General features: G+C 41.8%; 1 protein-coding gene across 1 annotated transcript in view; it reads left to right on the top strand.

Moving 5' to 3' along the window:
• Positions 1-25,470, top strand: part of TAMM41 (TAM41 mitochondrial translocator assembly and maintenance homolog) — a 49,828-nt gene that overhangs the window by 13,670 nt on the left and 10,688 nt on the right. The window contains exons 5-7 of the mRNA XM_036101295.2: positions 13,266-13,411; positions 23,778-23,943; positions 25,222-25,284. Of these exons, the coding sequence (XP_035957188.2) occupies positions 13,266-13,411; positions 23,778-23,943; positions 25,222-25,284 (375 nt within the window). The remainder of the gene's footprint in view (positions 1-13,265; positions 13,412-23,777; positions 23,944-25,221; positions 25,285-25,470) is intronic.

The following is a 25,470-nucleotide window of genomic DNA, read 5'->3' on the forward strand; positions in this document are numbered from 1 at the left end:
TATTCATTTTCATTTTGAAACAATTTCAAACTGACAGAAAAGTTTTAATAATACAAAAAATTCTCATATGCCCTTTCCCTGACTTTGCCAGTTTTAATGTTTCACCACATTTGTGTTATCATCCTCTTTGTCCCGGTGATTTTCCAACTTGAGTGTGCATCAGAATCCCCTGGAGGTACTGTGCACACCCCCACACAGCTGCTTTGGCAGGTCCGGGGTGGAGCCTAAGAATTTGTGTTTCTAGCAAGTGGATGATGCCAGTGCTTCTCCAGGGATCCCACTTAGAAAACCACTGCCCTCTCTGTACCTGTAAATACTGTATTATGTATTTTATTTTTCTGAACTATTTGAGAGTAGCTCACACATAATCCTGTCCCCTTCAGGCCACATATTTCCAATATATGTTCCCCAAGAACAAGGACATTCTCTTCCATAACCACAGCACAGTTACCAAATTCAGGAAATTTCACACTGATACAGTACTTTTTTTTTTTTTTAAGATTTTATTTATTTGACAGAGCACAAGCAGAAGGAGATAGAAGGAGAAGCAGGTTCCCAGCTGAGCAAGGAGCCCCATGTGGGACTCGATCCCAGGACCCTGGGATCATGACCTGGGCCGAAGGCAGCCGCTTAACCAACTGAGCCACCCAGGCATCCCGATACAGTACTTTTATCAGATTGATGATCCATAGTCCATATGTTGTCAGTAGTCCCAGTGATGTTCTTTTCCCTTCAAGTACACAGTCTAGTCAAGGATCATATTTATTAAGATGCCCTGTCTCTTCTATCTTTTAATGTGGAACACTTCCTTAGCCTTTCTTTGTCTTACATGACATTCACATTTTGTAGTCTCAGACCAGTGATGTGTGTGCCTGATAAGCAGAGTTTTGCCTCTTCTAAGCAATCAATGGTGAGACATTTGAAAATGAAGCAAATCCCCTGCTTCTTATCAAACTTTCCTTCTTAGATCGAGCATTAATTGATGATTCTTGCTCCAACCAGTCTTTACTACGATGGTTACAAAGTGGCGACTTTCCAAGTTCACCTCTCCTTGCCCATTAAGGAAAAGCTTTCCCTTCTTCCCCATTCATTAGTTTATTTATCTAAATCTTAACTTCCTTTCCCTCTCTTCTTAAACCAGTGTGTTCCTCAGAGATGTCAGGGGCCCCTTCAAAGGGAGAGGGGAAAGCTGAGAAGATAGAGCCCCTAGCCCCTCATCCTTCCTGTTTAATGTATTAAGGATCCATGTAAAATTTTATTTACAAAAAAGTAGCCTGCTACTTAAAAAACAGTTTGAAACCACGGTCTTAAATAAATGTCTTCTTTCCCAACTTTTAAGTGTGAGTCAAAGAACTCTATGCTGAAAACATTGCAAAAGAGTTTACTCATTTTCTGAATCCATGTACAGATAAGATTTCATGGAAATATAATGCTGAAGGAGACCATAAAGGCCTTGTTCTCCAGGCTTTTTCCCAAAATGCAGCTAGCAGGACTACAGCTGCGGTCGCAACACTGGAGAGAAAGGAAGTGACGTAACCTCGGTCTTGGTCGCTTCCAGCTCCACATGGCAGCATCCCTGCCTTTCAACAGGAAGTGGAGGGGTGGGGGGCAGAGGCTGCTGTGGCTAGGTACCGGAATGAATGGGCCTGCGTGCAATGTGTGGGGAAAGTGGGTCACCCTATTAGGGTGATTCCCTCCCCTTGCTCCCCTGTGAAAAAAGATGGACCCAAAACCTTTTATGAAGGGTTAACTTTGTGGGAGAATGATGCAGAGCCAATTTCTACTTTGCCCACACCACTGCCACTCCTCCATTTCCTCCCCAGTGATCGACATCAGCGTAGTATCAGGTGGCTTCTAGGAGTTCCTATGAATTCTGAACATTGACTAAAGAAGTTTCTCGAATGGCATAACTGCCTTTACCTTTTAGTAGACTTCAAGTTAGCATGCAAGCTGCTATCAATCTTTAGCTGACTTTTGCTTTGCCTCCTGGGAGGGCTGTGTTTTATACTCCTGGTTTCTCCTGTACTGTGAGACATGTACAAAGTGTTCAGTAAGTGCTTGCTGACTCATAGCGGTATCATTGTCTGTTTTGCTTCTTTTATAATTGTTATGAAGGGCTGCTGTGTAGTAGTGCTGTACCAGACACAGTAGGTGGGTGGGTAAGTAGATAAGGTGGTAGGATAGATCTATAGATAAATCAATCATTGGTTCCGTCGTTGAATCCTCACACGACTGTTGAACAGGTATTTCCCGCGTGCCTTCCATGTGCCACACGCTGCGCTAGGCCCCGGGTGTACACTGCTCAGCCTGACACGAGTAAGACTCCTTGTGGGGTTCATGTTCCCTTAGGTAGAGGCAGACAGTCGGGAAGCAGAAAGGTCATTTCAGAGAGCAGTAAGTGCAATGAAGAAAAGAAAAGAAGTCCCGAGGAGGGCCACCTCTACCTTGGGTAGGCAGGGAGGGCCCTCTAAAGTGGTGCTGTCTGAGTTCAGATCTAATGGTGGCAAGGAGTCCACCCCGCGCTGTTGGGAGAAGGGCAGACTGGGAGAGTTGCTTCCTAAGAGGCAGGTCCTATCCTTGCTGCGCCTGATTCCGGCTTTCTCAGCTTCCAGTTTCTCCCATTTCTCATCTCGTCTCCTCTTGCTCCCTTGCCATTATATTATTTATTGCTCAACCCAGACTTGGATCTGAGAATTTGGCCAAGGATCCTACATTACTCATTTCACTGAGGTTGGCTTCTTTATACTGCAAAACTTAGGACACGACCCTTGGCACATCCTCTCTACAGGGAACTGATTCCAACTCTGTGCAGTCCCTAGTTTATGAATGAGACACTTTCCAAAAAGCATTCTATATGCCAGTTGTTTAGAACTGGGAACATATTTTTCCACTAAGACAACATTATATGCTGCTCCTAAGCCAGAACACTGTGTAATTAATGGTTACCTACTCCGTAATAGAATGAAATTAGAGTAGAATAGTGAGGATAGGGAAGGATGTAGGCCCTGCAGGTAGATGCCTTTCATAGGTATGAGACCCGCCCCAGGCCATGTGTTGAAAGGCAAGCCTTTCCTCCTCTCTTTCCTAGACTTCTGAGAACCCATTATCCTTGAACTGATTGGATTCTACCCTGTCGCCAAACCTCCCAAGCCCCCAGAATATTCTAAACTACAAATTACCCACCAATCTCATTTTTATTTACAACTTTGACATTTATTTTCCACTCGAGAGATAATACGTTGCTCCTAACCTGCGTAGGTTAGCATTTCTCCCTGGAAGGGGGTAGGGCTGGGGAGACAGGAAACAGCATCTCTCCATGTTATTAGACAAGTTCCTGCCAGTAGTTACTAGCAGAGGCAAGATCTGTCTGTATTACTAGTAGTAATAATAACCCCTTACGTTTTATATAGTATTTAAGGATCATTTTGACTGCCTTGGGGTCGGTATTGATGACATTGTTGTAAATGATGGTGAGAAAGGAGTAGGTGGAAGATGAGAGCCTGCAAAATTGGGGAGGAGAAAGCTTTCTAATCCTTCAGTTATTCTTAGAAGTCAGCATTTAAGTAAACAGAAAAGGAAAACCAATGAGCTTTAAAGGGTCACCTTGACCTTTCTCATGTAAGTACAAACCATTAAAATGACTAATTTTACATAATGATCCTGGTTTAACATTTATCAAATGAATCAGCGTCCCATACCTCATGAAGAATTAAAGCTATAATTTCTGCTCTAAAGAACTTCACATTAATAAACATGCAGTCATAGTGAGTCAATGATAGACTTAAAAAACAATACGTATAGAAAAGACAGGGAGTGTGAAAGAACACGGCTTGTTTAGGGAATCAGGAATAGATTGATGTGACTGAGGTCCATGGCTCATGGCAGGAGAAAATAGTACTTATTGTTACGTGCCAGGAACAACTCTCAATACTTTTGATCTAATAACTAGTTTAATCCTCGCAGTCCTCCTTTGATTTGCATGCTGATTTATTGCCCCATTTTAAGATGGGAAAACGGAGGCCCAAATCTGTCTGGTGGGTTCATGGGTGGTGGAGCTGGAATTATAGCCCATGCTCTTCACCATTTAATTTCACTGCCTCTCAGGTATTTTGGACAAGAGGTTAGGCCCTGGCCAGGCCAGACAAGGCATTGAATACAAAGTTAAATGAGACTGGAATTTGACATCCCGTACACAAGTAGGAGCCACAGGAGGTTTCAAGCATTGCGAGATGGCGTGAGATTTGTTGCTGTAGAAAGATCATCTTGCCAGCACTGTGCAGGAGGGAGGGAGACTAAAAACAGGGAAAAGTCTTACTCACTGAGCAAATAAGGACGAGCGTCTCCTATGCCAAGCACTCTTTAACCTCTGTGGATGAAGGACGTGAATCAGGCAGGCATCATCCCTGCCATTGTGGGGCTTTCATTCCAGTTGAAAAGTCAGACAGCAGACTTGTGGCAGCGTTCAAACGGGAGGAAGACGGACGTGGCTTATGTTAGTGTAACCAGGGAGGGCTTCGGTGGGAGGTGACATTTGAACTGAGCACCAGTGGGTAAGGACCCACGAGGAGAGCCCACATGAGAGCCGTCTGGCGGAGAGGAGTCTAGTTAGGCTGTACCCGTGTCCGGCCCGCCTCGCACCCTTGGCCTCTGGAGCAGTTCTGTGGCACAAAGAGGCACGCTGTCCATCTTTGTTGGCTGGATAGACAGAGCGGAACCAGAGTAGCACCTCGGCGAAATGCACAAATTCTTGTGAGCAGAATTGACATTCAACCCTTAACTTCTTAAATTAAGTATCTTATTTTGTACCTTGCTGCTTTTTTTTTTTTTTAAACATTATATTATTTCATGGAAGGCAGAATTAGGGAAGTGTTTAAAAGCTGGGGCTCTAGAGTCAGAGGTCTGGGTTCAAAACCTGGCTGCACTCTTAATTTTTTGCCTTCAGGCAAGTTTCTTAGCTCCTTGTGATTCAGTTTCTTCATCTCTAAAGAAGGGTTTTATATGGATTAAATTAAATGATACATGCAAAGTTCTTAACACAGTGGCTGGCACATAGTAAATGCTCAATAAGTGCTATTCGTTGTTATTTTAGATACGTGTTTGTACTCACACAGCCACTTGATGTAATAAACAAAAGAAAGGGAAAGACCACAGTCAGACCTGAGTTTGAATACCGGCTTTCTAGACGTGCTTGAACATTCTGAAGCCCATCTTCTTACCTGTAAAACAGAATAACTGTCTTGTAATAAGGATTTCAATGAGATAATATAGATGAAAGTCCCTAACATCATACCTCATTGATAGTTGGTGCTTAGAAAATGATTGGTATTATTATTTATTACCGTTAACATATTATTCCTGGCCACACAGGTTTTTCTTAGGTTGAGACACCATTATTTGCTCATTCAGTGATAGACGGACACTCAGGTTGGCTCCATTTATCATAGTTTTATTAATGCCTCTGCTGTGAATCACTTTGGAGAAATTAGTTTGGTAGGGGAAGGGGGTCGAGGGGGCCACTAACTTCCTCCGACATGTTCTCCAAAATGCAGTTTTGTTGTCAGTTATAAGAATTACAAAACTTGTTACATGTTGACAAAAATTAGCAGGCATTAGAATCCACTTAGATCAGGTGGATTCATTTGGCCCTTTCCTGTCCTTGAGGAGTGAAAAACACCTTCAAGCACTCTTGTGTAAGAGAGAGAATGGGTTTCTTTCAACGCCAGATTGTCTGAACACAAGCTCAGCTACTTCTAGGAATCAGACAAAGCGAGGAAGTTGCCAGTTGAGTGATTCTTGGAGAAAAAAAAATTAGAAATGGGTGCCAGCCCTCTGAAGTGTGAGTAAACATCCTCATTTCTGGATCCTAGTAAAAGCCAGTAAAGAAACCATTTCTCTGGAGAGCTTTTAAGATTTATTCCACCAGAGTCGCACCATTTGAAACCTTGCAAGCGGTGTCATTGGATAACTTGAGTATTAGAGATTGACTATTTCAGTAATTTGGAAGCATATTTCTCTATGCTTGGCAAGCTTGAGCTTTTGCTGAAGGCTCAGTTGGAACTCTGTGCTCAGTCACTGGTTAATTTCTGAGAATGTAGTACTCCAGAAGGGATATTAATTGTCAATAATTCTTAATGTTTATGGATTACTTAATGTGTGTCAGATATTGTTCTAAGTGTTTTATATGTATTAACTCATTTAATGCCTGAATCTTATAAACTACCTACTGTTATTGCTTCCATTTTACATTTGAGGATACTGAAGCCCAGAGAAGCTAAGTAACTTGCCTTGGGTCAGGTAGCTTATGAGTACCAAGCTAGGACTTAAACACAGGTGGTCTGAAAAATAAATAAATAAATAAATAAACAAACAAACAAACACAGATGGTCTGGTTCTAGAACCCTTTGCTCTTCTACTAAGGGTCTGTGGTGGTGGGTGTCGTTCCTGGTCCGTACCTGGGACAGGCTTTCCCCAGGCCCCAGGTCCCTGGGTGGCTCACCTCCCTCCCTAGCTGCCCCCCACCCCTGTCCTGTCATCTTTCTCTGCTTTGTTCTCTCCATAGCACTGTCTGAAATTCTGGTTATTTTATTTGTTTGTTGGTTGGTTTTTCTTTGTTCCACTACTAGAATGTAAAGGGCAGAAATGTTTGTCTTGTTTTGTTCACTCCTACCGCAGTCCTTAGAGTGGTACCTGACACATTCTAGGTGCTCAGTAAATATGGAATGAATGAATGGATGAATGACTGTAATATTGGTTCCTTCCTGAACCAATATTGTCAACCTGATTCCTCCCTATCCCTTTCTACACTCATCCATTTTGTGTTCGCTAAAGTGTGGAAAAGAAAAGGTGATTCATATTTATATCACCACGTACATCAGCTATTCTTTTTTTTTTTTTTTTTTAAAGATTTTATTTTTATTTATTTGACAGAGAGAGACATAGCGAGAGAGGGAACACAAGCAGGAGGAGTAGGAGAGGGAGAAGCAGGCTTCCCCGCGGAGCAGGGAGCCCGATGTGGGGCTCGATCCCAGGGTCCTGGGATCACGACCTGAGCCGAAGGCAGACGCTTAACGACTGAGCCACCCAGGCGCCCCCAGCTATTCTTTTTTTTTTAAGATTTTATTTATCTGAGAAAGAGAGAGAGAGAAAGAGAGATGTGGGGGGAGGGGCAGAGGGAGAGGGAGAAGCAGACTCCCTGCTGAGCCGGGAGCCTGATGCCCAGCTCTATCCCAGGATCCCGAGATCATGACCTGAGCTGAAGTCAGATGCTTAACCGACTGAGCCACCCAGGCACCCCAAAGCTATTTATTCTTCTCTCATTGTCTTCCACATGCAAGTGGTGTGATATGGTGTCTTTTCTGCAGCCTTGGAGATATTTTGGGGAATGCATTTTGAATGGTGTGGTAGACTGCCTCCTAGAAATACTGTCCTAGTCATCTATGTTAAAATAAGTATTGTTTTATATACATACAGAAGAATGACTTTGGGCCCTTTTCTCATACTATGCACAAAATTAACCCAAAATGGATTAAGGATGTAAGAGTTAAATGTAAGAGCTAAAACTATAGAGCTCTTAGCAGAGTGACTTTGGGTTAGGCAGTGGTTTCTTAGATACACACCAAAAGCACAAGCAACAAAGAAAAAAATAGATAAATGGGAAAACTGTTTGAAAATTAAACTTTTGTGCTGCAAACGATACCCTCAAGAAGGTGAAAAGGCAACCAATAACTTGGGAGAAGAGATTTACAAATTGTATATCTGATAAGGAATAACACCAGAATATATAAAGAATTCTTGGAATTCAATAAAAAGACAAATAACCCAATATTAAAATGGGCAAAAGATTTGATGGGCATGTTTTCAAAGAAAGTATACAAATAGCAAGTAAGCACATAAAAAGGTGCTCAACATCATTAGTCATTAGGGAAATGCCAGTGAAAACCCCAGAAATGGTGCTTCATACCCACTACAGTGGCTATAATAAAAAAGACAAGAACAAGTGTTGACAAGGATGCAGAGAAATTGAAACTCTCATGCATTGTTGATAGGATTGATTGTAAAATGTGCAGCTGTTTCAGAAAAAGAGTTCAGCCGTTCCTGAAGATATTAAACATAGAGTTACCATTTAGCCCAGCAATTCTATTCTCAAGTATCTACTCAAGAGAAATGAGAACACATATCTATACGAAAACTTGTACACAAATGTTCATCACAGCTTTGTTATAATAAATAGCCAAAAAGTGGAAACAACCCAAATGTCTAGCAGATGAGGAATGCATTAAAAAAATGTGGTATATCCATCCAGTAGAATATTATTTAGCCATAAACAGGAATGAGTATTGATATATGCTGCAATATGATGAACTAAGTCATAAAAGACCACTTATTGTACAATTCCATTTATATAAAATATCCAGAATAGGAAAATCTAAAATCTATACAGAAAGTAGATTAGTCTTTGTCTAGGGCTGGGGATGGAAGGATGGAGGGAGACAGAGTGTGCCTGCTAATGGGTACAGGGTTTCTTTTTGGGAGGCCAAAATGTGCTAAAATTAGATGGTTGCATAACCCTTTAACATACTAAAAATACTAAAAAAATTGTATATTTTACATGGGTGAATTATATGGTATGTGAATTATATCTTTTTTTAAAAGCTGTTAAAAAATGAATATTAGGGCCACCTGGGTGGCTCAGTTGGTTAAGCGTCTGCCTTTGGCTCAGGTCATGTGATCTCAGGGGCCTGGGATCGAGTCCCACATCAGGCTCCCTGCTCAGCAGGGAGTCTGCTTCTCCCTCTCCTTCTGTCCCTCCCCCTGCTCATGCTCTCTCTCTCTCTCTCTCTCTTAAATAAATAAATAAAATCTTTAAAAAAATGAATATTATTTGGGGCACCCAGATGGCTCAGTTGGTTGAGCATCTGACTCTTGATTTTGGCTCAGGTCATGATCTCAGGGTCATGAGATCAAGCCCTGCATTAGGCTCCAAGCTCAGCATGGAGTCGGCTTGAGTTTCTGTCCCTCTGCCCCTCCCCCCTGGGGTGCGCACTTTCTCTCTCTCTCTCTCAAATAAGTACATAAATCTTTTTTAAAAATGAATATTATTCTGCCATATCAACATCCAGTTTGGGCTACTATTCTTAAAACACTACCACGTAAGAAATACCCACTTCTGTAACCCACACTGAAATGATCTGTTTTCATAGCACTTCCTGCCTCAGGTAGGGCAAAGATCTTTATATCTCCAATGTCTGGCACAGCTCCTGGTACTTACTAGCCACCCAAATATTTATTGAACTGAAATAACAGCAGTATTGCAAGGAGTTTAAGAGGGGAAAAGTTAGCCAGTTATTATTTTCAAAGACTTAGGGCTTCCTCTACCCCCTATCCTTTCCCCATCCCATATGCATATCATAGCAACAGTACTATCTGCTTTACTATTTACAAAGCATTCACTACTGCCTTTACTCATTTAAATCTAAAAATAACCTTGTGAAGTCAGTGTGATGGTTACAGCCATTTTACAGGTAAGAAGACTGACTCAGAAGGGTTAATCTCCAGTCACCCTGGGACACTGCCAGACTTGAAAGCCAGGGCCTTTCCACTGGACAGTGCAGCCCCTTACATCCCTACATTCATAATAAGGCCCTTGGCCATTGGCAGCATGCTGGAATCACAGAGCGGGCCAACTATAGATGCTTTACAAGCCTCTGGGTTTACTTCATTTCAAAGTCGAAGAGAAATTATCCTTTTGGTCACCCATTGTTATTAGACTGGCAGTTTTCTGGCTTGAGCAGTCAAGAGTTAAACTTACCAGTAGAGGTATAAAATAAAATAAAAGTCAGCAGTCGGTTTTTCTCAATCCCTGTGTTTTGTTGCAAACATCTCTGGAGGTAAGAAAAATTGATTCTTATGATCAAAATGCTGGGTCATGCTGTGCCCACAATTTTATTCATTTTGTTCTGAAGAAATGGGTAATAAGCCCATTTTCTTGCTGTTCCCTGTGGCTGAGCTAGTTCGGCTGCACAGCAGTTGGAGAAATTCAATTCAGCAGACATTATGGATGCACCTTCCATGTGCCAGGCAGTGCACAAGGAGCTGGAGATACAGGGATGAATAAGCCCCAGTCCTTGTTCTCAGGGAGTCCAGAGTATTTTCCAGGCCCTTTAATCAGGACATGCAGATGCTCTTTGGGGGAGGCTTCGGATTAGTTTGCTTTTACATTTTGGTAAAATACAGCCACTCTTAGAACGTTACTATCTAAAATGTAAAAACTCCTTGTTGAATGTACAAGAAGAAGAAAAATGACACACATGTTTAGAACTCAACGGTGATACAAACTGATCTTTCACGTCAGAGCCAGCCATGTTGGGTTCAGAGTTGGATGACATTTTATCCCTTCCAAGATTGATAGAATCCATTTATAGGCTCTAAATAAAAGCCTGAGGATTTACACGATTAAAAGTTAACCCAGCTTCCTCTCCATGCATATTTGCCAAGTTAGCACGTCTGTGCACCCCACGCATCTATTTAAAAAGGCTAGAAGTAATATGCCAACATTATAGAAGTGAAGGAAATGAAGGAAAACTGCAAAGTAGAGTAATACTAGTCACTGAAAATGTCACTACCTTGATCCCAGAGGTGGCTGGACCTTTGCACCTCAATCTCCTCATCTATAAAATTGGGAATACTTAATACCTTCTTTAGGAGGCTTTGCTAGGACTAAACGAGATAACAGCGAAAGGCGCACACACTCCCCAAAAAGCCCACAATAAATGTGGACTTATTAGAGCAAAAACATTTTTATGTAATCTTTTTGTCTCATTTTTCCTCTTTTTATACCAAGTTGTTTTCTTGTACTTTTGTGTCTTAGTTTCTTACTATTATATGATCATTTTCCATCTTGCTGTGTATGATTATTGTAATTTTTAATGGTTGCACACTGTTCCATGGTAGGGTATGGGAGTACCATTGTAACTTACCCATTCCTCTGCTGTTCGACGTTTGGGCTGCTTCCAGTGTTTCAGTATTATAAATAGTGCCTCAGTGAACGGTTGTATGTATGCAGTATATTCACCTACTTACTGGGAAATCTCAGGTAGGTGACTTCATCTCCGTCTTTGTTGCCCTGATGCTAAATGGGGATAGAATAGTATCTCTCTGAGAGGACAGAGATGTGTGGATTAAATGAATACAGCAAAGCACTTGCAGCAGTGCCTGGCACTTACCAGATGCTCAGCGAACATTACCTCGGGACCTCTGTTTGGGTCTGTTTTTTTAAGCTGGAGATGGGGTTGTTTCATCCACTGCTTTCCAAAGGATTTTACCAGTATTATGTGAAAGAACCAATTTCTCTAAACCCTCTCTAGCAGTCATCCCAGAATTTAACTATATAACTCTCTTTCCCTTTAAAATAATAGTGAAAAGGGGCGCCTGGGTGGCTCAGTGGGCTAAGCGACTGCCTTCAGCTCAAGTCATGGTCTCGGGGTCCTGGAATCAAGCCCTGCATTGGGCTCCCTGCTCAGCGGGGAGCCTGCTTCTCCCTCTGCTGTTCCCCCGCTTGTGGTCTCTGTCTCTCTCTCTCTGTGTCAAATAAATAAAATCTTTAAAAAAATAAAATAGGGACACCTGGGTGGCTCAGTCAGTTAAGTGGCTGCCTTTGGCTCAGGTCATGGGTCCTGGATCCCAGGGTCCTGGGATCGAGCTCCACATCGGGCTCCTTGCTCAGCAAGGAGCCTGCTTCTCCCTCTGCCTGCCGCTCCCCCAGCTTGTGCTCGCACTCTCTCTCTCTCTCTGGCAAATAAATAAATAATAAAATCTTTTTAAAAAAATAAAATAATAGTGAAAAAATAAGTTTGTCCATATTGGGGCAGCTTGTTATGACTGGAATTCACTTCTGCTCACTTCCCTGAACAAACTTGATGTCACAAACGTTGGGTTCCAGAGGCTGTTTATAAGTTTGTTTTCCTGAAGTTGCAGTCCCCAGCTGCTTTCCACAAAATTGAAGTATAAGTGGGTCCTCTGAAGCTTCAAAACCCAACATATTTTATTCCTTACTGAAGGATAGTAAAGATACTATTGGGTATCTGTATTTTTTCCAAAACAAAACAACAGTTTGGTCTAGTAATATCTGTTGTGGCGCATAATAATTTCAATGATTCCCTCTCCTGCCCATGCCACCCCCTCCAAGAAAATTAATTGGCAAGGGTAACCGTATGTTTGGGTTTGCCCAGTTTTTACTTATCCTGGTATAATTATTCATCATGCCCACCTCACCCTCAAAAGCAACCTAGTTCAAATGGTGAATTACACTGTCACCTGATCCCCGGGAATTTGTCAGTATCTGGGGTACCTGCCTACACTTGCTACCTCACTGCTTTCCTGGATGACTTTCTAACTGTCCAAGAAAAGTTTCAGTCACAGTGCTTTCGCCAGCCTTCACCTGGGAGGCCCTCACACGCACCCAGCCTTTTTTGAATGCACATTAGCCCAGTAGGCATTCCCTCAAGTTTGCACATTTCATCATCTTTTTCCCTCTACATCTTGCTGATCATTGTCAATGGCATAAGCAGGCCAGGGCACCTCAAATTTGTGTCAGAATGGCTCTTTGTCCTTCACAACTGTATTCTGCAGCTTAGTCCATCCCATAGGCAAATGTAACGTTCCTCATTTCTCACCACTTTGCAATGTAACAAATGGTATCTGCTTTCAAAAAGTTCATCTTAAATGTAAACCTCGTCTTACTAGGACTCTTAACACTCGCTGTGCTCTTGCCCTTACCAAATGTGATAGATAAAGTTCTTTATATTCATAAAGTACCACAAAAGCCCTTGCACAAATATAGCAAGGAGGTTCAAGCTGAGTAAACTGAGTAAGCAGTAGCAAGGACACGTCTAAGGTGACATACAGCCCCCAGGTCCATGATTGGTCACAGAGTTTTGCTCACAGGATGAAAGATTATAAGAATAGGTGCTTCTGCAATTGGAAAAACAGAAACAAATCAGCTTCTCAATGATGATTACCTTTTGCACTTAGGTAACTGCATTTTAACTGGCATCAAGGGCTTTAGGATTTGAGAGGCTCTGTTTTCCCCTAAACAAGTGCCTGCATTCCTTGGGTAATGTACTCACAGTTTTAAAGAAGAAAAACCAATGTTTTGAATGTGGGATGATGCTGTCTTGAACTAGCGTAGGATGAATGTGGGGCTGTAGTTTGTAGGTCAGGATGTGGACTCTCAATGGAAAATTTGTTTTTCCATTTGTTTTAACCAGGCGACTTTCGGATGGTGGTTGGAGAGGATAAGACAAAAGTGCTGAATATTGTGAAGCCCAACATAGCCCACTTTCGTGAGCTCTATGGCAACATACTGCAGGAGAATCCCCAAGTGGTGTATAAGATCCAGCAAGGCAGACTGGAGGTAAACTGTATGTGGGAAATAATTTATGGTGTTTCTAAGGCAAGAGCTATTTTAAGAGGAAGAAGTAAGGGTTAGAGCAATATGAGTAGTGTGATAACATTTACAGTTTAAAAAGTAGGTTTCAAATGTAAACATACTAGTGTATGTATTTGGAATAAAGCTAAAAGGTAACATAAGAGACTAGTAGTAAGAGGCCACCTTTGGGAAAGGGAATCTGGGGCTGATGTGGGAGAGGGACCTGTCTTTACCATGTGTATCTTTTTTGCCATTTGAAATTATTATGTGTATTAGTTACCAATCAAGAACAAGTGAAAATAAATTCTCAAATTTGGCGTCTTCGTCCCCAATCCTGCTTGCTTCCCCAGACGTAACCTTACTGACAGTTTGGCATATATTCTCCCAGATCTCTTTTTGGGTGCATTTTTGTATTTATTTGTACATATACACATGTATGAAGAAGTTTGGTCTTTTTTTGTTTGGTTTTGTTCTATATAAACAGACTTACACATAGTATTCTGACGCTTATTTTTTTCCTCACTTGTTATGTTTATTATGTCTTGGCTTTCCTTTTGATATATCAAATGAAACTTTGTTTCCAGGTATCTTTAAAAATGATATTATTAAGTATTTGAAAATAAATATTAAAGGACTTTTCCTTTGAGAAAGTAATTTGAATTTAAGATTTTTTAAAACTCGGGGCGCCTGGGTGACTCAGTCGTTGGGTATCTGCCTTTGGCTCAGATCCTGATCCCGGGGTCCTGGGATCGAGCCCCACATCGGGCTCCATGCTCCGTGGGAAGCCTGCTTCTCCCTCTCCCGCTCCCCTTGTGTGTGCTGTCTCTCTCATTCTGTCAAATAAATAAATAAAATCTTAAAAAAAAAAAGATTATTTATTTATTTATTTATTTTTAAATATATATTTTTAAAGATTTTATTTATTTGTTTGACAGAGAGAGACACAGCGAGAGCGGGAACACAAGCAGGGGGAGTGGGAGAGGGAGAAGCAGTCTTCCCGCTGAGCAGGGAGCCCGACGTGGGGCTCGATCCCGGGATTCCAGGATCATGACCTGAGCTGAAGGCAGACGCTTAACGACTGAGCCACCCAGGCGCCCCAAAAAGATTTTTTAAAATTCTAGAAACCACAGAGTTGTTTTTTTTATGTATTTTACTTTTTAAATGCTCTTCCTCTCCAAATAATAGGGGCAATTAATTATTTTGAATATAGAATTAAGGGAATTTCTACAACTGAAAGGGAACTTTGAAAAAAAAAAAAAAAAGGAATTATTTTAAACAAACAAAAAAAGAGTAACATGAAATGCCCAGAATACCCACCAGTCAGTTGAACGAATTTTGCAAGTTTTTTTACTTTTTTACTTTTCTTAACGTAATGCATGCACGTGGTTTAAAAACCAAACGGGACCTCAAGGTTTATAACAAAAAGTAGCAGTTCTGTACTCCGCACCTTCCTGCTTCTCAGTGCTACTTCCCAGAGGCGACTGCTTTCATCTCGTTAGTGGGTCCTGTGTTTACCTCCCTGTTTCTAAACAATATAATTTGACTGTGATCTCTTGATTTTTTTTCTGTTTCATACTTTATTTTTGTCCTCCATCTATGGAAGATGAGGATTTTTTTACTCTCTTTTGTCACTCCCATTAACATGCACGCACGTGTGCACACTTGCACACACACACACTTCCCTTCCTGCCTCACTCCCTCTTGCTCCACATACAGTGATTTCATAATTTTTGGTTAGGTTAATATTCACTATTTACATTATTATGAAACTTACTTTTTCTTCATTGCTGAGATATACTACTTTGAAATTTCCTTTCCTGCACAAATTTGTTTTTCTTGGAGTTAATAATTGTCTCATTTTCTTCATTTGCTTGATTTTCTTTGTTCCTGTCACTAATTCATACCCTCTTACAAATCTGTATAGCTTCTCTCATCATACACCAACACCTCAGGTATTTATTTTCTGTTTCTTGTTTTTCTTGGGGACGTTTCTTCCTGGAGCTCCATGTGCCCTGTTCTTTCTGGACTGGTTGTTTTCTAGGCTTGTGGCACGGCTCTTCTCCTGGAGCATCTTTTCATTATTACCCTGAGGGTTCTTTCTGCCTCTCTCCTTTGCTAGGTTTTGATTTTCTGCATCTTTTTTTTTTTTTTTTTTTTTTTTTAAGATTTTATTTATTTGTGAGAGATAGAATGAGAGACAGAGAACATGAGAGGGAGGAGGGTCAGAGGGAGAAGCAGACTCCCCGCTGAGCAGGGAGCCCGATGTGGGACTCGATCCTGGGACTCCAGGATCATGACCTGAGCCGAAGGCAGTCGCTCAACCAACTGAGCCACCCAGGCGCCCCGATTTTCTGCATCTTTTATCTTCCTTTTGCATGGCTGCACTTTAATTTTGGTGAAATATACCTTTTAGTACCTCTCTAACATAGGTTGCGAGGAAGGTACATTATTTGAGACCATGTACATCTGAACATTCTACCCTTGCACTGATAGATAGTTTGGGCTACATATCACATTCTAGGTTGGAAATAATTTTCCCTCAGACTTTTTAAGACATAGCATCATTTCTTCTAGTTTCTAAGTGTTGTGTTTAAAAGTCCAGTGAGGTACATTATTTGAGACCATGTACATCCGAACATTCTACCCTTACACTGATTGATAGTTTGGGCTGCATATCACATTCTAGGTTGGAAATAATTTTCCCTCAGACTTTTTAAGTCATAGCATCATTTCTTCTAGTTTCTAAGTGTTGTGTTTAAAAGTCCTGGGTGGCTCAGTCAGTTAAGCGTCTGCCTTTGGCTCAGGTCCTGATCTCAGTGTCCTGGGATCGAGCCGCGTGTCGGGCTTTCTGCTCAATGGCGAGTCTGCTTCTCCCTCTCCCTCTGTGATCTCTCTTGCTCTCACTCTCTCTCAAATAAATTAAAAAAAATAATAATAATAATTAAAGTCCAGTGACATTCAGAATGCTATCCTTTGGGGGCATCTGGATGGCTCAGTCGTTGGACGTCTGCCTTCGGCTCAGGTCATGATCCCAGGGTCCTGGGATCGAGCCCCTCATTGGGCTCCCTGCTCAGCGGGAAGCCTGCTTCTCCCTCTCTCACTCCCCCTGCTTGTGTTCCCTCTCTCACTGTGTCTCTCTCTGTCAAATAAATAAATAAATAAAATCTTTAAAAATAAATAAATAAAATTAAAAGAAAAAAGATTGCTATCCTTTCGATGTGACCTTTTTAGCTCTAGGACAGTGTTTAGGATCTTTTCCCTTTTTCCAGTCTTAAATTTCGTGATGATTTGTCTTTGTATATGTGTTTTTCACTATTATTCTGGCACTTCATGAGCCTTTTCAGTCTGGAAACTCGTGAGCTCCAATTCTAAGAAATTTTGTTATTTCTGTAATAATTTCTTCATATCCATTTTCTTACTTTGTTCTTTTTGGAATTCCTGTTAGCTGGTTGTCAGACCTCCTGGTTTGATCTTTTTAATTTCTCTTTCCTCCTTCCTGTTTCTTCAGGGTTTTTGTTCTGCTTTCCAGAAGAATTTTTCAAATTGATCTTCTAGCACTGCTATTAAATTTTTAATTTCCTTTGAATGTTCTTTTTTTCTTACAGCATCCTGTTCTTGTTTTCCAAATGCATTATCTTTTATCACCCCTCTAGTGGTCTTTATTATAATTTTTGAAATTTTATCTTGCTCTCTACATTGTCTCTGTTTCTCTTGGTGTCAGTATCTGTAGAATTTCTCCAAAGGGACATCATCTATTCCCTGATTTGGGATCAGGAAGAATAATGTGCTTAGCTGCCAACTTTCAGAAAACTGAGCAAGGGGAAAGGGCTGGGAATTTTCTTTAACCCTGAAGATAAACCATTCCAAATTCCTCACTATGGCCTGGGAAAGCCTGCATGATCTAAATTCTAATTGATCTCTTATCCTGGGGAAGCTTACAAGAGTAAGATTCGTGGGCCAAATTACAGTTCCCAGCGCTGCTGAGGCTGTAACTGACGCCACCTTCTCCTTCCCATGCTACCCGTTCAAAACTCCCTTCACCCCCATCTGGCACTTGTGCTGGGCTCGACGAGGTGGCCCAAACCCTCATCCCTGAGGCATCGAGACCTGGTCACCTTGCCTATTTCAGGCTATGATTGCTGCCCTTTCCCTTTACCGTCAAAGTTGGGCACAGGGTACTAAGAGATGTGTACCAGCAGCCTTACCTCTGATGATCAGGATCAGTTACTTCTGCCACTGTGGCGCTACTCCTTTCTGTGTCTGCTGCTTTGGGCGTGGAATCTGAAGAGAGTAGTGGCAGTCATAGCTTTAAGTTTAAAGTCCTAAAGTTGTAGGGATGGGAAGCACACATTTCCTGAGTGCGTCACTGGGAACAATGGGAAGCAAGGTACTTCTTCCGTCCCTTGGTTCCCAGACCTATGCATTCCACCAGTTGGGAATGAGGTACTATATAACGGGCATTAATTTAGGATGTGTACTGTACCCTATTCTCACAGGGTATCATCTCCAAGCTGCTGGCTCAGCTGTTCCTCATTGCTCTGTCATAGGATTTTTTAATGATGGCACTCTTAGCATTTTAGGCTGGATAATTCTTTGTTGCGTGGACCCCAGATTTCCCCTTTTTGAGAACTGTTCTATCAGTTTGGTAGCTTTGGTGCAGTGTATGGTAGGAAGAGTGGAGTCATGGTCCTGTGCCCATTGCTGTACCTCTGTACCTCTTCTGCTCTAAAATGGGTCCCATAAGTGATGTTACATGGTACAGCCATGTTGGTGAAGCAAGCATTCTGTAGGCCCTGTAATGGTGCTGGCTAGGTCCTATGGGCAAGAAGGGCAAACCCATGCTCAGAATATGTGTTACTTCCAATTAAGATGAACTACTGCCCCTTCCCAGGTGGAAAGGGTCCGATGTAGTGAACTTCCACCAAGTGGCTGGTTAGTTTCAAGAGATGATCCTGGGCGCCTGGGTGGCTCAGTCGGTTAAGTGGCTGCCTTCGGCTCAGGTCATGATCCCAGGGCCTGGGATCGAGCCCCGCATCGGGCTCCCTGCTCGGCGGAGAGCCTGCTTCTCCCTCTCCCTCTCCCTCTGTCTGCCCCTCTGCCTGCTTGTGCTGTCTCTCTCTCTGTTAAATAAATAAATAAAAATCTTTAAAAAAAAAAAAAAAGAGATGATCCTATTACCAGGATCTCAGCGTTGGCTTCTGTTGCTGTCAGGATAGACCTTAACAACAGCAGTAGCTAAGTCAGCCTTGGACCTAGGCAGAGCCTCATTCCCTGCCACTATGGCTACTCCTTTTAAAAACCATTGTGCCAGGGGCACCTGGGTGACTGAGTCGTTGGGCGTCTGCCTTTGGCTCGGGTCGTGGTTCTGGGATCCTGGGATTGAGCCCCGTGTCGGGCTCTCTGCTCGGCGGGAAGCCTGCTTCTTCTCCCTCTCCCACTCCCCCTGCTTGTGTTCCCTCTCTCGCTGTGTCTCTCTCTGTCAAATAAATAAATAAAAATTTAAAACAAAAAAACAAAAAAAAAACATTGTGCCAGCACTGGGATGACAGAGACTAGTGAATTAACTGGCTGAATTGTTCTTTTGGTTATTGTTGATTCTTCTGTGAAGGATGCTTTCTCGTGGACGTTAGCAAAATACAAAGATCTTCACACTTTGTGCACAACTCCCATAGATCCATCCACATGCCTTTTCTCCCTAGTTTTTTGTCTTTAGTCTTCCAGTCTTTTTCCTTTCGGGCCCAACCAACCAGCGAACCATGCTTCACTCCCCATGGGTCTTTGTATCTTCTTTCCTGAGGCCACTTTTTCCATGTAAAGTGGATGACCAGGTGCACTGCCTGAAGCATACCCATTTGGGAGGGATTTCGCCTCATTAATGTCTTTCAGGGCTATCCCTGAGTGAAGCTGTAATGCATCATTTTCAGCTTGTACATACCAAGCCAAATCATCCATGCAGCAAGTTCATCCTTTATCCTCCAAAAGCCAGTCACAAGGGATCCTCCATGTAGCCATATGCATGAACCAGTGGAGAAATAGGATGGTATGCACTGGTACAACAGTGCATAGTGGATATTATGGGGCCTGGGTTTCCTGTGTGTGCAGCTTACTTGTGCCCTCTGGCCTTACTCATGTCAAATGCTAGTGTACCTCTTCTATCTTACAGTGGATTACTGTAGAGCCTGCCTGATCTTAAGATTTGGTGAATATGAGAGATCTCAGCTCGTGATGGGCAGTTCTTGATGCATGGTCTTTTGTTGCTCCATGGTTAGAAGCTCCATCTCTACCAGGGTCTCATATCTAGGAGCTGATTTCAAATGAGGTCTTGTTTTTCACTGCAGATGGCATGGTCTTGCTGTAGAACCCTAGCAGTCTACATTGTGATTCTCCTACTGGGAGCCTACCACAAGCTTCCTGTGGCTTCTTTTAGCGAAGACACCTTTAACGCTATAGAATTTGCAGGGTTGTATGGCCCAAGTGGGGGGCTGCTTGCTCTGCTGCCTGGATCTGTTGCAGAGCTCTTTTCTGCTCTGAGCCCCACACACCTGGCATCCTTTTTTACCACTTGGTTAATGGGTCTGAACATTACAGCCAAGTGTGGAATCTGCTGCCTCCAAAACCTGAAGAAGCTTACCAAGCCTCATGCTTCACTCTTAGCAGTGAGAGGTGCGAGATGCAAGAAGTTGATCTTTACTTTGGAGAGGATGTCCCACCATGCATCAGACCACTTGACCCCTAAACACTTCACTGATGTGATAGACTCCTGAAACGTCGTAGGGTTTATCTTCTATGCCCTGGAGTACATTTATCTACCAGGCACTCCAATGTACTTGTCCCTATTGTTTACCAGGTAACAGTAGCAACATACCGTTGATGTATTGGATCAGCCTGAGATTATACAGAATGTCCACATAGTCTGGTTTCCTTGGGATATCTTACGACAGAGGATGGGAGAGTTAACATAGCCCTGAAGCAAACCATAAGATATACTATTGTCTGTCTCATGAATGCGAGCTGCTTCTGATCCTCCTTCCTAATAAAGATGGAAAAGAATGCATTCCCCATGTCTTGGCCCCTTCCAGATACCTGCAGTTCTGTTGACTTGCTCTAACAGATTTACCATGTCCAACACAGCAGATGTAACTGGGACTTCTCCTTGGTTGAGTTGTGGTAGTCTGGATAATCTTCCAGAACCCATTTGGATTTTGCGAGGGCCAGACTTAATGGAAATATGATGGGGACTATTAGCCTTTGTATTAGTCAGTGTTCTCCAAAGAAACAGAGCCAGTAGGATATATATATAGAGAGAGAGAGATTTATTTTAAGGAATTAAATCGTGGAGGCTGACAAGTTTGAAATTTGCAGAGCATGCCAGCAGGCTGGAGACCCAGGGAAGAGTATATTGTAGTTTTTTTAAGTCTGAGGGCAATCTGGAGGCAGAATTCCTTCTTCCTTGGAGACTTTAGTCTTTTTTCTTAAGGCCTTTGACTGATTAGATGAGGCCCACCTGCATTATAAAGGGTAATCTGCTTTACTCAGAGTCTGCTGACTTAAATGTTAATTATATCTTTAAAAAATACTTTTATAATAACATCTGGACTAATGTTTGACCAAGCAACTGAGCACTATAGCCTAGCCAAGTGACACAAAACTAAACATCACACCCCTGCATCATTTAGGTTTACAGATAGCACTAATCTCTGCTTTTCCTCCTGAGATGTGGTGTTTGTTGTTGTTTTTAATTACTATTTTGTATAAGAGGTAAAATGGCAGCTTCATAGGCTTCCACTTGGCCTTCCATAGTATGTCAGCTCTAAAATGCCATCATAGAGTATGCTCTTTAGGACTGCTCCTGGTACCTATTGTGTAGGATCGGGATTGAGTGGATTTGAAACAAGCCCTCATCTGATCCTACGGTGGCACTGTGGAACTAGATGGCCTTTCCTGGTTGTCCCAGCTTGGGGCAGAGAGGCCAGGCCTTTGTACTCCTGCATCGTCCAGTCATTGGATCCAGGCAGCTCCCTTTGGCTGAGGACAAGTCTAGGAGGGACTCTAAGAGAGGGATTCAGCCAACTTTCCCAGCAACTAGTGAAATGAGTACCTTGGCCCTTAAGCCAGCATCTGGGTGGTACAACACAGCATCCAGTATCAGATGACCACATCTGATTTTTTAAAACATCAGCTTTATTGAGATATAATTCACATACCATAAAATTCAGTGGTTTTTAGTGTATTCACAGAGTTGTGCAACTATCACTACAGTCTAATTTTACAGCATTTCCATCACTCCAAAAAGAAACCCCACATCCGTTGGTAGTCCCTAGCTTCCCCTCCCGACAGGCTACCAATAATCTGTTTTCTGTCTCTATGGATTTGTCTATTCTGGACACTTCATATAAATGGAACCATACAGTATGTGGTCTTACCTGTTTTTAAAATGCAGTTTGACTTTCACGATTTTTTTAAAAATTTCTTCTCCTTTATTTACTGATTCTCACGATTTAACTGAATGCTTTCACTTCCATGTTTTAATGAGAATCAAAAAGGATAATTACATAGAATTTAACAATTTATTTGAAAATGTCACCTAATATTTTGTCTTTCAAGCAAAAATTCCAGTGCATTCTTTTCCTCAAGAGAAAGCAGTGGCAAATACTCTTTTTTTAACTCCTCATATTACTCAAGCCATTTTGGTATCTCTGAAATTCCTGAAAGCTTCATAGATAAAGCCTTACAGTAATAGAAGATCCTTTTGACTAATCTCAATTCTTAGCCCCAAAATATGAGTCCATAAATGTTATTTCTAATATATTATACAGTAATGTCCACAGTTTTTGTCATTTATTGAAGCAAAGCTAAATAGAGTTCAAATCCTGTGAATTTAGAATCTTTTTAATGATAAATATGAAATATTCAGGTTAAAAAAAAAAACAACCTTAATTTTTACTGGAGCCACTAGATAATAGTACTTTGTTCTTCTTTGCATAAATTTTATAGAAAACTAGAAAATCTAGACATTACTACTCATATACTTATTAAATGAAAAAAAGTGGTAGAATGAGTGAATTCTAAGTGTTAATAAGAAAGTTAGTCATATCTGGAAAATCTGAATCTAAAATTTAATACATTCATTTGTCTAGTTTTTTTCTTACTGTTCTCTTAGTCAAAGTTAAAACCTAAACATTTGTTGAAAGAATACAAGGCAGGGCGCCTGGGTGGCTCAGTCGGTTAAGCATCTGCTTTCGGCTCAGGTCATGATCCCGGGGTCCTGGGATTGAGTCCCGCATCGGGCTCCCTGCTCCGTGGGAAGCCTGCTTCTCCCTCTCCCACTCCCCCTGCTTGTGTTCCCTCTCTCGCTGTGTCTCTCTCTGTCAAATAAATAAATAAAATCTTTAAAAAAAAAAAAGAATACAAGACAGATTCTTACCTGAAAAATAATGGGATGAGCCATTCATTGAGGGCGGTGCTACTGGTTCTCACCTTGGCAGGCAGGCAATGTTTACATGATTTTGTAAAAACTTAGTTCCGTGAAGTAAAGTATGTTAGACTAGGAGTTAGGCAGGCTAGGTGTGGCCTCGGCTCTGTGGCTAACTTTGGATTCAAAGTCAAGTCTGATGCACAGTTTCTATGTTTTATTTCTGTATTTCTCTTTCAGCTTGATGTATTTAGAATATGTGGGGCACAGAAACCACTGGTGTAATTTAATCATACTTAAGAAATAATGACAACTAAGTTTTATTGATTCAGTTATTCATTCCCTTACTCAGCCAGTGTTTTTTGACTACCTACTGTGTGCCAGGGGATTAAAAGCGAGTAAGTTTAGTCCTTGTCCTCAGTTTATTCCCACAGTTAATGAAATACAGCATGATGAATAAAAAGGCCCAGAAGGCAGGAGACATGAGGTTAGACGCTGCTCTGTCCGATTGGTGGTATGACCCTGGCTGTGTCGCTCAGTGCCCCTGTGTTTAAAGTGGGAGAGAGAGTCTGAGTGCCTGGATTTGCTGAGCCTCAGTGAATGTTAGCAGCAGCCTCACTTCCTTCAACTGCTGGATGTAAGACAAATAGAAATTTTAAAACTGAGAGTCAGAAATTGATCCTTTAAAGAGGCTTCTATTCTTTTCTCATGTGAAAGTAGACTACTGTAGGAAAAGAGTTGGCCTTTTTGAAGGAACTTAGCATCTGAACTCTTGTGCATTCAGTTTCAGAAAGGAGCAAGTCTCCTTAGTGTGCTGCCCAGTCTAGGGAATGGGTTCATGTATGTTTATATGACTTGAAAGAGAAGCCATGTTTCTTTGAATTGTTATAGAATTCAAAGAACTTTCCATAGACATTTTCTTTTTTTTTTCCCCATTAGATAGATAAAAGCCCAGAAGGACAATTCACTCAGCTAATGACATTGCCCAAAACCTTACAGCAACAAATAAATCATATTATGGACCCTCCTGGAAAAAACAGAGATGTGGAAGAAACTTTATTGCAAGTTGCTCATGATCCTGACTGTGGAGAAGTGGTGCGACTAGGTATGTTTATGGATTTGATGTCAAGGAAGTGCTTGCCGTGGGTAAAAAGCAAACTTTGTGACTGAGATGTATTCTTTATTCTTTCTTGCCTAGAGAGATTGAGAGACAGATTGTCTCAGGGAAGAAGAAAGCACTAACAATCTGGGGTTTTTCCAAATCTAAATTGTCATTTGTTTGAAGTAGGGTGGTGAAAGTACTTCTGTTTTCAGATTCCTGGGTCCTAAATCACTGTCAAAGGGGGAAACAATGTTTGTTTTGGTTCCAAGAGCATACTTCTAGAAGTTATTCCAAAGACTCCTCTGTGTCCTTCATGGTGGTCTGAGAAAGAAGGAGACCGGTGCCATTTTTAGTGCTTTTCTAACATGAGGAACACAGCTTTCATCAGCCGACTCCCGTTCAGTGTGTCTCATCATGTGTTCCGTCAGTTCCCTCTGACATGGCCCATGTTCTACATATTATCCCCAGGGCCTTCCCAATGTTTACCCAAAAATCTTATCTTCAGAGACCCACTTCCCTTTGAGGCGTTAAAGATAATTCACAAGGGCTGACAGTAAAAAATAATCATAATTGAAAAGGACTCCCGTCCCCAGATGAGCACGTTCTCCTGTTTTATTGAGTAAATATTTCCTGAGCTCCTCAAAGATGCAAGCTACTGCCCCAGATGCCCCTCCAGTGATGCACTCTCCCAGGAACCTGCCCCAGGCTGTCAGAGCATGCGTTTAGGTTCCCAGGTACCTATTCTGAAGATAAGTGAAGAGCCAAGTTGTTTGTTTTCATTTTAACATGATTCTGGTCACAATATGATCTCTGCTGCCTTTGTGAGAGGATGAAGGACTGAGGAGTCCAGTGTATGTTTTCAGAATGGAAGTTTTTCTCCTAGGCAGAAACTTTGGGTTCTTTTTAATCATTTCACATCTTGGGGTTGAGATCCAGCCTCCTTAAGCAGATTTAAAGTCATAAAATGACCTTTGAGGGTGACTTGACCCCCCCCATTTTAATTAAGGTGAGGAGGTCCAGGCCCAGAGGGGAGCAGGCATTTGCCTGAGCTCACACGGCTGGTCGGTGGGTGACACGGCTGGTCGGTGACACGGCTGGCAGCTCCGGTCTCCTGGCCCTTAATCCTGATACCCCTTCCACTGTCATTCTGCGACACCAGGGCAGAGCTGGATTTGCTGGTTTTCTTGGATAACTGGAAAGAATATTTCGTTTTAGGTTTTAAAAGTGTTAAGATGACTAACATCTGGCTTTTTTGGCATCCTTGCTGGTTTTCTCTCACAGGGCTTTCAGCAATTGTGAGACCTTCTAGTATGAAACAGAGCACCAAAGGCATTTTCACTGCTGGTAAGAACTTTTGAAAATCCATGGTGGTTGTTTGTTGTTGTTGTTTTGTTTTTGTTTTTGACAAGAGTTACGTTTAATTCACAATGTAATGAAGGTTACAGGTAAAAAGCTACATATAAAGCATGAAAAGGCCTATTACGCAAATGTACATATTTCTATACAAAGCTCCTATCACCGTTTGCCACC

Source organism: Halichoerus grypus, chromosome 1, assembly GCF_964656455.1.
Source record: "Halichoerus grypus chromosome 1, mHalGry1.hap1.1, whole genome shotgun sequence".
In the NCBI taxonomy this organism is placed as follows: Eukaryota; Metazoa; Chordata; class Mammalia; order Carnivora; family Phocidae; genus Halichoerus; species Halichoerus grypus.